This window comes from Carya illinoinensis, chromosome 1 (assembly GCF_018687715.1).
Source record: "Carya illinoinensis cultivar Pawnee chromosome 1, C.illinoinensisPawnee_v1, whole genome shotgun sequence".
Taxonomy (NCBI): domain Eukaryota; kingdom Viridiplantae; phylum Streptophyta; class Magnoliopsida; order Fagales; family Juglandaceae; genus Carya; species Carya illinoinensis.
Genome location: NC_056752.1, coordinates 8,679,927 through 8,696,622, shown reverse-complemented (window position 1 = coordinate 8,696,622; position 16,696 = coordinate 8,679,927). Strand labels below are relative to the sequence as shown.

The 16,696-nt window shown below is 34.8% G+C and overlaps 1 protein-coding gene across 3 annotated transcripts; it reads right to left on the bottom strand.

Moving 5' to 3' along the window:
- Positions 1 to 423: 423 nt before the first annotated feature.
- LOC122309437 (probable pectin methyltransferase QUA3) lies at positions 424 to 15,447 on the bottom strand. Of its 3 annotated transcripts, none has more exons than XM_043122938.1 (8): positions 14,774 to 15,445; positions 12,384 to 12,587; positions 12,090 to 12,300; positions 11,692 to 11,953; positions 11,154 to 11,528; positions 10,345 to 10,440; positions 5,977 to 6,216; positions 424 to 925 (listed from the first exon to the last, which is right to left on the bottom strand). In XM_043122938.1, the coding sequence occupies exons 1-7, from the start codon at positions 15,197 to 15,199 to the stop codon at positions 5,994 to 5,996; spliced, it is 1,797 nt and encodes a 598-aa protein (XP_042978872.1). In that variant the 5' UTR covers positions 15,200 to 15,445; the 3' UTR covers positions 424 to 925; positions 5,977 to 5,993. The 3 variants fall into 3 exon arrangements, with proteins under 3 accessions (XP_042978872.1, XP_042978863.1, XP_042978880.1); XM_043122929.1 differs by lacking the exon at positions 424 to 925 and adding an exon at positions 4,664 to 4,901; XM_043122946.1 differs by lacking the exons at positions 424 to 925; positions 5,977 to 6,216 and adding an exon at positions 9,319 to 9,723 and having other exon boundaries at positions 14,774 to 15,447.
- Between the last annotated feature and the right edge of the window lie 1,249 nt (positions 15,448 to 16,696).

Here is a 16,696-nt window from a genome sequence, read left to right as displayed (position 1 = left end):
TAAATTGAAATGAATTTGGAAGACTTCTATATCCAAACCGGGGATAAATCATTCACATTTTATAAGGCCTCTGAGAAATTAAGTTTGAAACACTCATGACAAGCAATTACTCCCATTTTTATTTACTTACATTTTTTGTGATCATGCAATTACCCAAGAAACGGGTATATGATACAAAGGAGAATGTTATTTATATTTATAATTTTTACTTATATAATATACAATACGTGTTAATGTGTCAGCTGTTAATACTTGAAGATAATGAAATTTGAATTTAAAAAGAAAATGATAAAATAAATCTTGGGCTTAAAATTACATGTAACAATATTTGAATTAATTTTTTTTAATCAATTAGTTTATTTCGTTTATGCCTTCCTCTTAATAATTAATTAATTAACATCTTCATTTACACATAATGTTCCCTTGTGTGCAAACAGCATAACTCTGGATTGAGCCAAGAAATTGGAGTCAAGATAAAGCTACTTCTGGGTTTGGAAATTAAACATACAAAGGGGAGAGTCCCACCAAAGTCGACTAGGACATGGATATGAGAAGACATTATGAGGGCTAAGGGAGGTGGGTAAAGGTTACGTTACCATCCACAGACCCATTCCCTAACATGACCTTTTCACAGTCAAAATTAGCCGATCAGATCTTCAAAACAGTGTCCATCCAAACCGACTATTTCGTGAGTCTTGACCACAGGTTGTGAGAGAGAAAGATGGGTCGTTGATTTCACACTAATTCAAACGGTTAGAGGAAGGCCCCACAACACCATTTTGCTTTCGCTGTTGCATTAATGGCATTCCCGTTTTTCAGCCCAGACCGGCTGGCCTCCCCCAACCGCGTTCACAATTAACGCTGCGCTGTTTCAGTTGCTATGTTCAACTATTGAGTATTGCCTCTCCATCTGCCTGTCACTTATCTGCATGAGAAAAAGGCCATCAATGACTCCAAGAAAGTTAGAAACAGCCTTTTCCCGAGTATTTAAAGTTTGGACTTTGTAAATCCATCCTTTTGTTTTGATCAGGGTTTTCTTTGGTACATACGTACGTTGAACAAATCTCATTTTATATGCGACTCGTTCACATTTCATTTCTTGACTACATCTAGATAATGAAAAGTTGAAAACGATAAAAAAAGACAACACTGAGCCTATTTGTTTGTTTCTGATCAGTCTTCCTGTTTTCACACATTTAGGCACCTGAATCAGATATGAATCTGCAAAACAGGTTGTAAAACGTTTCTGAATCTTTTCCATTTTTCATAAAAGTAAAACATAGACCTTAGGCAGGGATTGTGGTCACGCCCATACATTGCGTCATTCTAAAGCAAACAACACAATTATCGAACAGCAGGAGTAGTAGCAGTGTGAGTTGCATTATCTGAGGCTCCAGCTCAACAACCTCTTAAGTTATCAGGTCCCCCCCTTCTCTTTCAACAATGAATTCAATACATTGAATGGCTTCCCACCACCCCCCCTTCTCTCTCTCTCTCTCTCTCTCTCTCTCTCTCTCAATGACAATATATAATATATAGGAAGTTAAGTTATAGGCCAGGGCCCTTCGTGTTTGGGGGGGGTGGGGGGCTGTCTGTCTTACTTGCAAGATTGCATTGCATGGCTGTACACGCCACAACTCCTCCTTTTCGGTCCTGCCCTACCTCTACAAGCCTCTCCTCTCCAGCACACGCATCAAACTCGGCTGTTGTGCCAACACGTCCTTTTATTTACTTTTTTTTATATGATCTGTACATGAATACACACACACACTTAAGAGAAAGTAAATGAATTCACCACCTTGATGCAAAGACCTATTATATCTTCCCCGGGGGGGGGGGGGGGGGGGGGGGGGGGGGGGGTGGTGGGGTGAATAAATGTTATCCAAAAGAAAAAGCAAACGAGACTAGTCAACTTTCTAGGGAGGGCATATATATGAATTGGGAGGACAGGCCATGAATTTGGGTGATGGTTGGTTTCGTAGATCATCACCAAGGGGGTCACTAGGTCACTTAAAACAAGTTCATGTAGTGAAGATCCCTGATTTTTAAGTCACAAGCATTGCTATATTATGAACAATGTTACTCTTCATCCAAAATTTACCACAGTTAACGTATTATGCGTAGTTTAAGTAACTTCTTATATTAATTGCTTGAATGAAAAGTCGCTTAAAATATGTCTTAGTAATTAGTGTGACTGAAAATGATAAAATCTACAGATCGATGATCTTTTAATAGGTTTTGATTTGATTGAAGCTGGCAAACCACAACCTTTTATTATTGGCTATTTGTAGTGGACCCATCATATATATATCCAAGTTATCTATACTTTTCGGAAACAACACATAAAAGAAACGGTTGTCTCAAGAAATATTTTCTGTTAATTCACAAAAAGATTATTAAGTTTAGCAAGCAAAAATTTTTGAATGGTTAAATACTATAAGATCCATTTTATGTATTTATCTCTCTCCCTTGAAACCCGACCCCAAATTCAAATAAGAACCTAAAAGAATCTTATTCGACCATTGTTCAATATCACAACATCTAAGGTTGATAATTGGACGGTTTGGACCAGATAAACCGACCTGACCGACCACTTTTGGACCAGACTGGACCGAAGTGAATTGGGTCCGATCTGGTTCGGTTTGGTCCATTTTTCAAGGTACCGAAGGGTTTCGGTCTAGTCCCGGTCTAGGGATTTTTCACCCCGGACCAAACAAAATAGAAATTAAAAAAAAATTATTATTTATATATATTATTTATATAATAGTTGTATATAATTAATTATATAATTATATATGGTATAAAAAAATATTAATAGTCTAATATAGACTATAGTTATACTTATATTAATATATAGTTATACTAAATCACTATAACTAATACTTCAACAATAGCTATAGTGACATATACTAATAGTCTACTATTAATACTAATTTACTATTATATAATTTATATAGTTATAGTAATCATAATAAGTTAATAATTAAATCACTAGAAATATAACTATATATATTTAGTATGAATGTATTATTATATTCTTTAATATATAACTATGATATGTAGTACTAGTATATATTAATATATTATAAGAGTTATGGTATAAATATAATATACTAAATCACCATAACAGTATAACTAATACTAATATATAGTTATACTAATAGTCTACTATTATATAATTATACTAATCATTATAATTAAAACTAATTTATAGCTATACAATATACTTATATAGTTGTACTAATATTATTAGTCTATTATATAGTCTAAGACTCTCAATTCTAATATAGGCTATATAGTTATAACTAATACTAATATTTATATTAATACTAATAATGTATAATATAATTATACTAACTAACTGATTCAACATAACTAATATTACTAATATAATATAGTCAAATTGAATTACTAATAGTCTAATACTAATACAATTAAATAGTTATACAATCATAAATTCATAATAACTAAATCATTATAAGTTTATAACTATATATATTTAGTATCAATGTATTACTATATTCTTTAATGTATAATTATTAACTATAATATATAGTACTAGTATAACTGATCAAACAAATATATATAGTACTAGTATATATATTAATGTATTAACATATGATAAAAGTTATGGTATAAATTATGATATATCATATATTTGTAAATTTATGATAGTATTAGTATAATTAGCTTAATATGTAATATGTTAGTATTAAATCATTATAACTGCATAAAATATTAATAATAAGAGTATTACTATTATTACTATTATTTAATATAGTATTACATATAGTCACATAAATAGTTATCACTATTACTATTATTACATATAGTTATTAGTTATAGTATTATTACTAATAGACTAATAGTATTAGCGTATTACTAATATATATATATAATAGTATACTATATGTATATATATTAAATATATCATAATATGATTACATAAGTATTAAACAAAATGTTATTGAAAAAAAATCAACAGTGGACCGAATGGACCCACAGGACTGGTCCTGAGGGAGTTCGGTCCGGTCCAGGGTGGGAAAACCCTAAACCGAATAGGTCCAATTCGGTCCACAAAATATCATCGGACCGGACCAAATTCACCCCTAACACCATCTACGTACCTTTTTATTTTTCGAGTAAGACAACATAGAGACAAATTAGATTACTAATTCACGCCTCACTTATATATTCAATGGGAAGATAGAACAAACTTCTTTGGGCATTTTCCTATCTATCTTGCGTACAAGTTATTTTCAATTGCATTTAAATTAGCTTCCCATTTCATAAAACATGAGTGCTCCGTACAAGCTGGATGCGAGACTGAATAAGATCGTGTATATATATATATATAGTACTACTCATATCATGTGACAGTTCAATTGCATTTAAATTAGCTCCTCATTTCATAAAGAGTAATACTACATATAGTCATTTTTGCGCACTCCATGCGCACTCCACTCATATGATTGGCTGGATTAATTTTTTTTAATACACAACCAATCATATCACTGAAGTGCACAAAGGAGTCCGCAAAAATAACTGCACATAAAATTTTCCTTTCAATAAAACATGAATGCTCCGTACAGGCTGGATGCGAGACTGAATAAGATCGTGTATATATATTACTGTTCATCATCATGTGACGGTGGCTCCAATCAGTATCAATAGTGTTAATCCATACATTTTTATTTTGCGGTGAAAATGAGTTTTAATGCATGTCTTTGTCTTATGGAGTACTTTGAAATTAATTCTACCAAGACCAAAAAAAAAGTAAATATTAAAAATAAAAGAAGGGTGATGGAGATTTAAATTCCAAAGATGATCAAAAAAGAAACTTCTGGAAGACATTAAAATTTGACAACCCAAATTCATGCTCCTTCGCCATAAGAAAACACCTGGTTCAGAAAATAAAGATATAAAGAAAATAAACTTAATCAACTAACATACGTAATCATGCAATTTAATTAAAAATAAATTTAATTTTATAAAAATTGACTTTCTTTTACTCTTTAAGTCAATTTTTATCAAATTAAATTTATTTTTAATTTAATTGGTTGATTAATTGAATATATTTTCTTTTAGATTATGCAGGAAAGACATATTCTAGAATTTTTAATCCAAATTCAAATAGCAAAAAGAAAAGAAAAAATTGGTTAATTGGTCTTGGAGGATAATTTTGGACCGTATCAATTGTTATGATCTATCTAAGCATGAATAATTAGGTTAGAAGAAAATAACATAATTGCTTGTTTTTAATATTATATAATTACTTTAAAAATTTATAAAATATCCTAAAAATTTAAAAATTACAACCGTAAAGTGCATAATCGCCGCGTATTCACTTTGAAAAAGAGTAGAATTCATTATTAAAAAATTAATTTTTTTCATGTGGGTCTCATGTTTATTTTTTTTTTTTAAACAATTACTCAGCAATTGAACAATTTACAGTTGTAAATATCTTTTCTCAGTTTTATTTAACATGAACCCCATTGAATGGGTAGAATTCCATGTGAATTAATTCAATATATTTGTCTTGCCTGAAATAGATAGAGTAGGACTACTCTTCATGATCCTCAATCTTATCAATTCTCGGCAAAGTGGCTCACTTGGCACATCTTAAGTATTAAAGTTGCAGCAACAAGCACAAAATGTTTTTAAGTATAGAGAGGAGAATGCCAGTAAGGATAATAATTCAGAATCCTTAAATAACTGATCTAAGTAACCACATGAAATTACAGTTAAGGCCGACCACTAAGTGTCTAAGTGGATGTGTAAATTCCCAACAGCTTGTGTATTCTCACATAAACCTGCACGTCTTCCCCATCTTCAAATTTCCAACCCATTCTAACTTTACTATCTCCTATTATAAACATACCAGATAAAGAACAAGAAAGAAAACTGCATACATTCCATGCATTGAGATGACAACTTGGCTTTAAGAAAAAAGACAGAGTAGAAAGGAATACCTACAATGAACAAAACGCCATTCAGTTTGATGCTGAAGAAAGCATCCAGAATTTTTTGGTTGCGACGAGTATTTTTTCTCTCCCATGTGATTCAGGTTCTTTCTCATGAATGGAAGCCGTCCATCTCACAGCACGAGCTAGGCGACCTACTTTGTCAATAACTTCGGGGGAATCTCTAATCACAACAGTTCCCTCTGGACGCAAAATTCGATCCATCTCTACCATCAAATCCACAAGGTTACACCTGCAATGAAGTATCAAAGCAACCATCATAGTCACTTGTCCAATAACAGATTAAGCAATCTATCAAATTCTACGGCTAAGTACATGTTATCGTCTCTTCAGGATTGACAAGAAACCATATTGAGTGAATATGGATAAAGCTATTACTAACAGAAATGCATGGTGTGACTAGCAAATTCAGAAAGATGAAACATGCAAATTTGTCGTGTACAGGAACCTTTCATAGGACAGCCCACCGCCGGGGGGGGGGGGGGGGGGTGGAGCTCATGGAAGAAATTAACTTCTAGGTTTTTAGAAATTTTAGTTTTAACAAATCATGACAGATTAGCGATGATGATATATAATATGCCCAAGGCAATAGAAACTGCATCTTATATATTTATTGTCTATCTATATATCTATATATCTAAGCATAAACTTGATAGTCCAACGTGGAAGCCCGCCCATGAATATAGGAGAAAAGTGGAATCCAGGGTTTCAGGGACTTAATTTGTAACTGAACCAGAACAAAGTGCTCGGCTTTTTTTTTTTTTAAATATTTTTATTTTTATTTTTATAAGAATTATACTAAAATGAGGTGCTACAGGGAGAGCCAGGCTTCACAACCAAGTCCAATGTTTGTGAACTTAGAATAATTCTTCTTGCAGTCGCAATGCAGGCTTAAATGAAACGCTAAACGGGCGTTTCATCAAGAGAAATTAAACAGCACTACTGTAACACCCGTTAACCACCTAGGGTTATTTTTACTCTCGGTTTTCCTTTATTCTAGGCCATGACCATGTGTACATTTTCTTTGGGTTCCAGTTCCCGAAACTTGTGCTATTTTTTTTCTTTTCAATCCCTTGCTTTCACTGTAATACCAGCATGTTTTTCTTCCTTGTTTTCTTCCCCATCGGCCTCACCAAATTTGCTCAACAACTCGTCTCTTCCGCTCCTTATCTTCTGTTATTTTCACTTCAAGAAGCAGCAGCACACCAAGCCTTTCACCATCACGAAGCTGGAGTCACTGTCGTTTAGCCACCATCAAGCAATGCTCTGTTTTCAGTCCTCATTTTGTTTTTACGCCGACTCACGTGTGATTTGATTCCTGATTTGTGCAGTGAAGCCGCATGAATATTTTCCCTTTTTCTTCGTCTCATCCCTAACAGCCTTTCTTCTTTCATCCAGTCTCCTTGGTTTTTGGCCATGAACCGTGCATTTTTTTTCCTCTCTCCGTGACCTATTTTCCTCGCAAGTCCTCATTTTCCTCTCCCTCTCAGCTTTTTCCTTTTTAAAACCAAGCCCTCCCTTTTTATATCTGTATCTTCTGCCGGTTTTTCTTCTTCATGGATCAACAATCAACTGAGGACATAGCCACCTGCACTTTAAAAAGCCACTGCCTCACGCCTTGGTTCTTCACTAGAGCCCCACGTTCAAATTTCTATCCCCCAAAACACAACTCACACTTGGTGTTCATTCAAAGAAGCCCACTGCCCAGCCAACACGAAACTAGACCAGCCACCCTCTCCGTCATGTATGGCTCTGTTCTGCACCACCACTATTCACCTAGACCACTTCCACAATGCTGAACGGTGCAGATTCATTAAAAATTACGGGACCCATAAACCTACAACCCCAACATATAATACCGCAAGCTCTCCCTCCTTTGGAAAGGGCTGCATTTTCATGGTTACCCAAAGCAAAAGTAGTGACAAATCAGAAAGAGTTAAAAAGAAAAGAAACGTCTAGTTTTTGGCATTGGGGGCCAGGGAGGGAGCCATGGCCATGCAGATAAGCCCTTTTGGGAAGAAAAACAAGTGCTTTAGGTACTAAAGAACTTGAGGCGAGAGGCGGTGTAAGTGGCTTTGGGTACCCAATTGTTGGGGATGAAATTTATGGCAGAAGAGTTGTTCATGTTGTTTGTGTTGTTACCCTTACAGAACGGTAAAATACAAGATCAGGATGATAGCGATGACAAGAACTGCAACAATGGAACTGATCAACTTATTCCTAAACTTAAAATGATGCTTCTATAGATTATTTCCTGTACCTTTGTACGCCCGACGTCCCGAGGAGTCATTGATGGTGGAGGAGGCGAGGAGCAGATGCACAGTACAGAGAGGGAGCGGCAGACTGATTGCTCTTTCAGATTTTGGGCTACTTCATGATTTAGGGGTGTTTTGGTCAAGTCAATGATAAAGTGAGGGTCTTTTTGTCTATTCCTATATTTGGACTGCAAAGGAGTCCAAGAAATTGGCCTGTACATAGCGCTACCCATGAACTTATATGTTCACGAGTGACATACTTAATTACACAGGTATCATTAGTGTATGGATTGTCTACGAAGTGTGTATATTTTACATATAGCTTTTTGCTAACTATCCATATATGGTCCTACATAGGGTCTAGAGAAAGTCTATTGGATGATCCCCCACAACAATTCTTTTGGTCCAAGATTGAGCTTGGCAAAACTTACATAGTCAAGATTTACCGGTTGGCAGCATAATCGTTATTTCTTTTGTTGGTGTCAAAATAAGAATGTTGATGCTCCTACTCTTATGCTGAGAACTTGGTTTCACAGGTGCTTTGCAAATCATATGGATCGAATCTTTACTGTTCTCTTATTTATTACTTGTTAATGATCCTACTGCCATGCCGAGAACTTGGTTGCATAGGTGCTGCAAATCATAATCTTTGTAGTTCTCTTATTTATTACTTGTGCATATCCAAATAAGTTTGCATCCTATTTTCACTGCCATCGGTCTTTGCAGTTTGAGGACAAAGCAGATAACTCATATTTAAAGAGGCTTTTCTGAAACTTATCTGTTTGAGAAGCTGCACGTTTTGGATTGGAGTTCACAAATATATGCAGTCTTGGGCTCCTTTCAATACTAAAAATATCTCAGAATATCTATGAATGGTGGTAAAATAGTTGTGAAAGAGTTTGAGTTAAGATGTTTTATTGGGTTTTGGGAAATGGAAGAAAAAAATTGAATAAAAAATTATAAAGTTAGAAAATTGTTTGAATATAATTGTTTGAATATTATTTTTGTTTTGAAATTTAAAAAAGTTGTATTGGTTTTTGTATTTTGTTTAGAAGTTTGGAAAATTTGTAATGCTTAGATAATGATTAGATAAAAAAATTGAATATTTGAAATTGAAAAGTGTTTTATGATTGAGTGATGTTTGGAAAGGAAATATTTGAAAACATCTAAGAATATTCAAGAACAGTTGTGTTCCTAAACGGACCCTCATTTTTCACTTTGTTGTCTATAGTCCAATTAAATTTTTCTTCAGTCATTGTAATTGAGTTTTGATTTTAGATGTTGAAATTGTTCATGGATCTTGAAAAAAATAAAAAGATTATAAATTAATAGGTGGTAAGCCAACAGTGATTAAGGGTATGTTTGGGAACACAATTATTCTCAGATATGCTCAGCCTACTTCATACTATTCACAAACTATTCACTACTATTCACAGATCATCTGAGATACTCTTAGTATCCATGCAGAGCCTAAGAGTGTTAACCTGCATATAGTGCGGGTTATTGGTTAGTGTATATTACAATTTTGATAAAAACTCAAGAAATTCATAGGCCTAACTCATCTAATAAAACCGGTTCAAAAATAAATGTTTGCTCCAACCTTATAAACATGCCCAAGACCTTGTCCACAGGCAATGTGGAATTTATTCCTCAACACCCTCCCTCACGTGCAAGCCAGTATTTTTCTGATCCTTGTCATAGGGTAAGTAGTGTGGGTCTCCATTCGTCCTATGGCAAGCTCTAATACCATGAAAAAATTCATGGGCCTAACTCATATCATAAAATCGATTCAAAGAGAGAGGTTTGCTCCAATCTTATAAACATACTCAAGATCTTGTCCATAAGTAATGTGAAATTTATTTCTCAACAAAAACAAATCAATTTTGTAAAACGAAGCTGTAAATACTTGTGATTTTACTTCAACTAATTGGTGTCTTTAGGAGCCTTTTATTTACAGAGGATGAAAATAAAAAGAAGTTAGTTTAAGCAGCCAAGAAATATTATCAGTACAGTGATCATCTTTACAGATATAGTTTATGATTTTTTAATATAATGAAGCAGATAAGAAGCTAGCAACAAAGGATGAGATTACAAAAGAGACATACCTGTTCTTGCCCGAACCTGGATATTTTATGAGCGATTCAATCCCAGATACGTGAATGAGATCATAGGTCCTAGGATATGTTGAGAAAGGCTCACACCTGGTACCATTAATACATTAGCCCCTCCATAAATGTTCTCCAATAAGGCTATTATAATTCTAGAGAGGCAATCAATGCATCCAAATCCTAGAGAAAAATTAGGAGTTTAGTATGTGTTTGTGTGAAAACAAACATGTTATGTTAGGGGAATAGATAGAGCAAATTACTAACCAAATCTTAGTTCGATTCATGAAGTATGTATCTCTTTTCTATGAAGGAAACCTTGTTTGTAGGATTTTTTCAGAAATAATTTGAAGGGAAATAAAACTTTCAAAAGGGCACAACAGGAATATATGTTGTTTCGAGTAAGGTCATTCAAATTGGCATCTTAAGTTGGCACATTAAAAGATGTAAATACTGGTGAAAATCTCTAGTTACCGGACCAGTACAGAACTATTTATGGCAAAAGGTATCTTTTTTATATAAGTAAAACAAATGTAATTAACACATTTAGGGCAAAAGGAGTCTTACTGGATATCAATTCTATAAACTCTGATAAAGCATCGTATCACTTGAAAACAAATGGTTAATGCATGCTAAACATCGATAACAAAATGTTCAATTGTTTATTGCTGTGCACTTCTAAAGAAGATAGGAATTATACGAGTCACTCCACAAGTAATATGAACACTTTAGGAGATGGAGCAACCCTATCCGAGATGGCCCTATATGCATCTCTGTTTAATATATGAGCAAGACATTAAAATACTCACCAATCATGGTAGACTCCAATAAGGCCTCTATCATAAATTACTGCCAAGGTTGAAGGCTTGCGAGCAGGAATCACATTCATTACCCACACAGAATCAGACTTCAGGGCTGCTGCAAAGCCTCCGAAGAATGCATTCATGTCCATAATGTTTCGTACAGCTGAAGTTCCAAGCTTTAGGCTTAATGAGTTTTTGTAGTAAGCAACTCTTCTCACCCACCGTCGAGTGTCAGCCTCAAACACATCAATGCCATTTTTCATGAGTGCGGCCCTTGAAGGAGTTTTTGTTAGCCTTTCTGGCCACTGTGCAATTTTCCCAACAGCAAGATCTCCTTTGACAGAAGAGATTCTACTCACACATTTCTTTAATTTGAAGTACCTGCAAAACAGTTGAGCTTTACATTCTCAGAATCCCCACTATATACTGGCCCTCTCAATAACAGTATCAATAAATCTATAGTATTCTCCCTTGTCCCCACTTAAAATAAAAACAAAAACAAAAAAGGGCTTAGAAATGGAGGAATCATTCCAGGAACGGTTACCATGCATAATCTGGGTCATCTGATTCATCACACAACTCTAGACCAAATTCATTTTGGTTGGAGAGACATGAATCTGCCACTGGCTTTTTCCAGATAACAGTGTTCCCATCAACAGCAAGAAGCTCATAACATAATGCTCTAGCCACAGCCTGCAGATCTGCCCATTCCTTGTCTTGATTAGGCCATTGTACAGGGGGACCGGATATGACCAGATATCCTTCTGGTCGAAGCAACCGATCCACTTCCATGAAATATGTTGCATCTGCAAAGCCAGATTTCCTTATGATAAAAACAAGTGGCAGGAGGTAGCAGAAGTGGAATATAGGAGAGACCATATTTGACAAAGAACTCACTATATATATATATATTACAAGTAATAAGAAATACAAAGAACTCACTATAAGCAGTAAAAGGGATTAAACATCGAGAACAGTGCACCAAGTCAAATGAGAATGCAGGAAAAGGGAGTCTGCGAGTTCCAAGCATGGCAACAAAAGCTGGAATCCCTCTCTCCAGTGCAAATTGTATCTGGGATTTATGTGAATCTCTTGGTGCAAATGACATGGTTAAAATTTCCTCTCCTAGCATATATCCACCAAAACTGGCCACCTGCAAGAGCATTATTTTTTGTGATCTCGAAAAGTATTAAATTCTAGTAAGGCCTCAAAGACATACAGGAATACAGCTCTTACCCCACAACCCATATCAAGAGCAGTCCTTAGAGTGCCGCCACTTATAGGGATGTATTGTCCAAGTTTTTCGATATACTGTATTGCACCATCTGGAAACATTGTGCCACCACCAGGGAAAATAAAGTATGGACCTTCCCTTTTCATCCATCCCTGATGACCTTTCCTGTCTGCAATTTTGTTGTGTGGCATGTTGCTGTGCCATATCTGCACATTAACATAACAATACTTCAGAATAAAGGGATAGATAACTAATCAATTTCTGAAAAGAGAAAATGACTCATTTCCCCACACATCTGGGAAAATTTTTAAACAATTTTCTTCCCACACACATTTTGGGTGGGAGTAATCATCACATAACAACACATCAAAATTTAAAAAGGAAAAAACCAAAATGATTAGATTGTCATTAGCTATAGGATAAATAACTTTAAGGAAGCTAGATATACGAGATGCAACATTTTTGCCCCCCTCCAGTGTCAGCTCAAGCCCAAAACTACACAGCCACAGAAAAGGTAACATAATTGAGCTGCACTGCTGAAATAAGTTTTCTGGTTCAAGGCATATGAAATGGTGGATATAGCCAAAAACTTGCCGTCACCATAGTTTCATTGCAGTGCCAAAAATATATTCTCTTTCCATTGTATTTTATATGAGCTGCACATTATCATCTCAGTAAGGGTGCCGTTTGAGCTGCATTCCAAAGAAAGTGGGCTTAACGTTTCACCTTAAAGATTTGTATGCCTAGGTTCATCTGCAGTCTGTTCAAGTTATTAAAGTATGGAGAAAATTTAGGTGTGATATGTCTGGAGCCCTTGTGCATAGCATCCGTGTTTTTTCTCTCTTTTTTCTTCCAACGTTATTTTCCTACTTTTATACTCGCACCATTCCTAACTTTTCCTTAAATTTCACTCATGCCATACCTTTCATTTCAAAAACTCTCCAAGTGTTACAGCCATCACACTCAAATTTGCTGCCTTGTATCTCCATGCTTATTCAACTAGCAAGCATACATGTCTTAAAACCACACAAAACATGTTTTTGTATGAAAACTTTAAGTTTGATCAAATCGATTAGATTTTAAATATAATTGATTTGGTCAAATAGAAAGTATATTCTTATATTTTATTTTACTAACATATCCCCCCCCCCCCCCCTTCTTCTCAAAAGAAAAAAGAGAAAAATGGCTGGCTTCGTCCTCGGGCATCACATATTAGCCTCTCTGCATCTGAAATAACATGGAATACATATTCTGATATGGGTTTGTCAAACATCACAGCATGAAAATTCTTTCATGCTGTGTTGAATTTCGACAAGAAGCAAATGAAGACAAGTTTGCTTCACTTTGAAGGCTGACTTCTTGGGAATTTATACTTTGGCCACTTTGTAATTGAATCCAAATCCAAGAACGTAAGAACCAAGAATTAGCTTCACCAGGATTACTTCTAAATAATCAACAGGGTTGCAAGCAGCTGCCCTAAGTGCAATCATAAAGTTGGGGGGGAGGAGGGGGGGATCTCTAAGAAACATCAACCTGAAATATAAATCAACAGTCTGACAATAATCTAAGAAAGTTTACAGTGTGCTACAATATTAATTGAGCTTCCTACACCTTAATGGTTAGTTAGAAATGCGTTCTTTCAGCTCTTGTCACCCACTGCAATTTAAACGTTGAAGGAGCTAGGTTTTTACAGCCCATTAAATTTCACAGTATATGGAGCCTATTTATATGTATATCTTCTGAGCAGACTGCCAATTCTTGTGACGCCAGTTAAAGTTCATCATCATCGAGAAAACCAAAACCCATGTAGCATATTCAAATGTATTTACAGTGAAGTCCTTCTTTGATACTTATCATGCTCTTCGCCCCAAGGTTTGGCCCTACCCCCACTATCTCGCTGAAATTCTGTTACTTGCCCAATAAAACAGCACAGAATTCCACTTAAAGAAAATTTTGTGCAATCTCGCACCATGCGTTCTAATACTTTAGAACCTGTGGAACATCAGATTGAGGTCATAATACCAAAAACTAAAAGGGGAGAAAATTAGCTCCAGCTCATTAAGAAGCTAGCCTTACAGATATGTTTCGTCGAGCGGTGACAGGATTTTGGAATGAATCCGCACAATCCAAAACTAACGGAGTATTCGCTAAGCCTATTAAAAAGGGAAACCCATCTACTAACGGAGTATTCGCTAAGCCTATTAAAAAAGGAAACTCATCTACGCGAATCTCCTGCAAACGACCTAAATCTCAGCTCCTAGATCATAATAATTGTTAATGCCCAAACAAACACTAACGTCAAAGGCAAATCACATTCTTAACTTATCTAAACTAGGAGTTTCAACTATTCTCAACACTCCCCACAACTAAACAGTGTGAATTACGACATTACCTTGTGCAAGCTGTCAGGCCAATGCACCGATATCTTGTACCCATCGGGCGGTGGAATCAGACAAAGCGGCGTCTCATCGGGCAGCGGGCAATGGCGCTCTCTGTAGAAATTCATTTCCCGGCTCAACTGGCTGTTCCGCCTGGGATCCTCACATGGCATGTGGTCCACGAACTCAGCAGGGCAAGCCTCGATGGCGGCGGACTGGGTCCCAAGCTCAACCAGAGCCACAAGGCGGTGGCGCTGACGTGGATCGGCGGTGGAGACAAGGAGGGACTGACGACCGGAGGCAGCGAGGGAGTCTCCGAGTGGGGTGAAGACGAGGAGGAAGAAGAGGAAGACGAGGCCGAAGAACGCCGCGGAAACGATGTCCAAGAGCCGCCAATGACGCGGTATTCTCTTCGATGTGGGCAAATTCAGGTGACCCATAACTTTGTTCTTGGATCAGATATCAAATGGGCATTTGTGGGTGTCGATTATTAGTGTTTTATAATCTTGCAGTGGGGTTTGGATGGAAGAGTTTAGAGAGTTAAAAGAGGTGGAGTGGGGGGAGCAGCATTACATAATCCAGCAGAGGCTTTGTTGTGTGGAAGGAAAGATTTTTAGATAATATAAAAATTGAGAAAGTAAAAAGAAAAAAAAGAAATACAGAGAGAGTAGGCTAATGTTCTTTCTTGTATCTAAGACGAAGCAGTAGCTCGACTCACATTCGGAAAACTATAACCCATGTGATGGACAGCTGTGATTGTGAATTTGTACCTTTGGAAATCGTTTTCATCTTCTTTTTAATAGGAAATTCTATTTAGACAGATAAAAGCGACATATAATATTGTTATTTTTTTTTTTAATTTTTTTAAGGTTAAAGAAGTAATTATTACTAAATTGAAGTTTTTATTTTATTTTTATTTTTTAAATATATTTAAAAATAATTACAAAATTAAAAAATATATATTTTCATTTACTGGTACAATGCAGGAGCACCCTAATATTGTCATTTTTAATTAAAGAAAGAGGACAACCTCATATTTGAATATCCTTAAAATAATTCTTGGAGTTATTTTATTAGTCTATAGAATATATCATTTACATTACTTATAATAATATTTGATTTATAAAATTTAAATTTTAAAATTTATTTTTTAAATCAAGTTATAGTATATGAATTTATAAATTTGTCATCTTTTTAATATTTTATTATGTGAAATCAAATAATTAGTTTATAAATTAAATATAATAAATAATTTTTAATAATTTAATATTACTTGATGAAAATAATGACGGTAAGAAAAGGATGACCAATGACATTATTTTAGCACAATATATATTATGTAAATATAAATTTAGAAATTCAATTTTATCTTTTATATATATTATTTTTGAGTTGGAAGTGGTGTTGTTGGAAGGTCAGGTGTTGGTGGCAGCGAGTAATCAAAGGTCCATGATGATTCAACATAGAAAGAAGAGCATCATTCCACTAAAATAATCTTCTCCATTGCTTTATTTGTAAGTCTGTCTGTGTTTGTCACATGCAAGATAAGTTCAAACACCCCAACCGACACCGTAGAAAATGTATTTAATTTTCCCTGAAGTGCGCCTGCGGCAGCAGCACAATGTCTTTCACTGGTCAACAAACACCAATGCAGCCAAGCAGTCATCTTAAAAATATTAACAGTGGCCTTAATAAATTTTAATTAAAAAATTTATTTTTATAAATTTTAATTAGTTATTTTTAATAATACTAAATAATAAATTTAATAAATCTTTTATTATTTTATTAAAATATTAATTTTAAAATTTTTATTTATTTTAATTCTAAGTATAATTTAAATATTTAATCGTCATTAAAAAATTACACATAGTCATAATCAAGAACTACTTTTTCCTTAAAATAAAAATGAAAAAAAAAAATCAATACACGAAATTCAA

Excerpts from the sequence above, each read along its gene's own strand:
- LOC122309437 (XM_043122938.1), bottom strand. The coding sequence starts at position 15,199 with ATGGGTCACCTGAATTTGCCCACATCGAAGAGAATACCGCGTCATTGG. Across the intron at positions 12,588-14,773 it reads GGCCTGACAGCTTGCACAAG|ATATGGCACAGCAACATGCC; the intron begins GTAATGTCGTAA and ends GTTAATGTGCAG. Across the intron at positions 6,217-10,344 it reads CCAGGTTCGGGCAAGAACAG|GTGTAACCTTGTGGATTTGA; the intron begins GTATGTCTCTTT and ends ACTTCATTGCAG.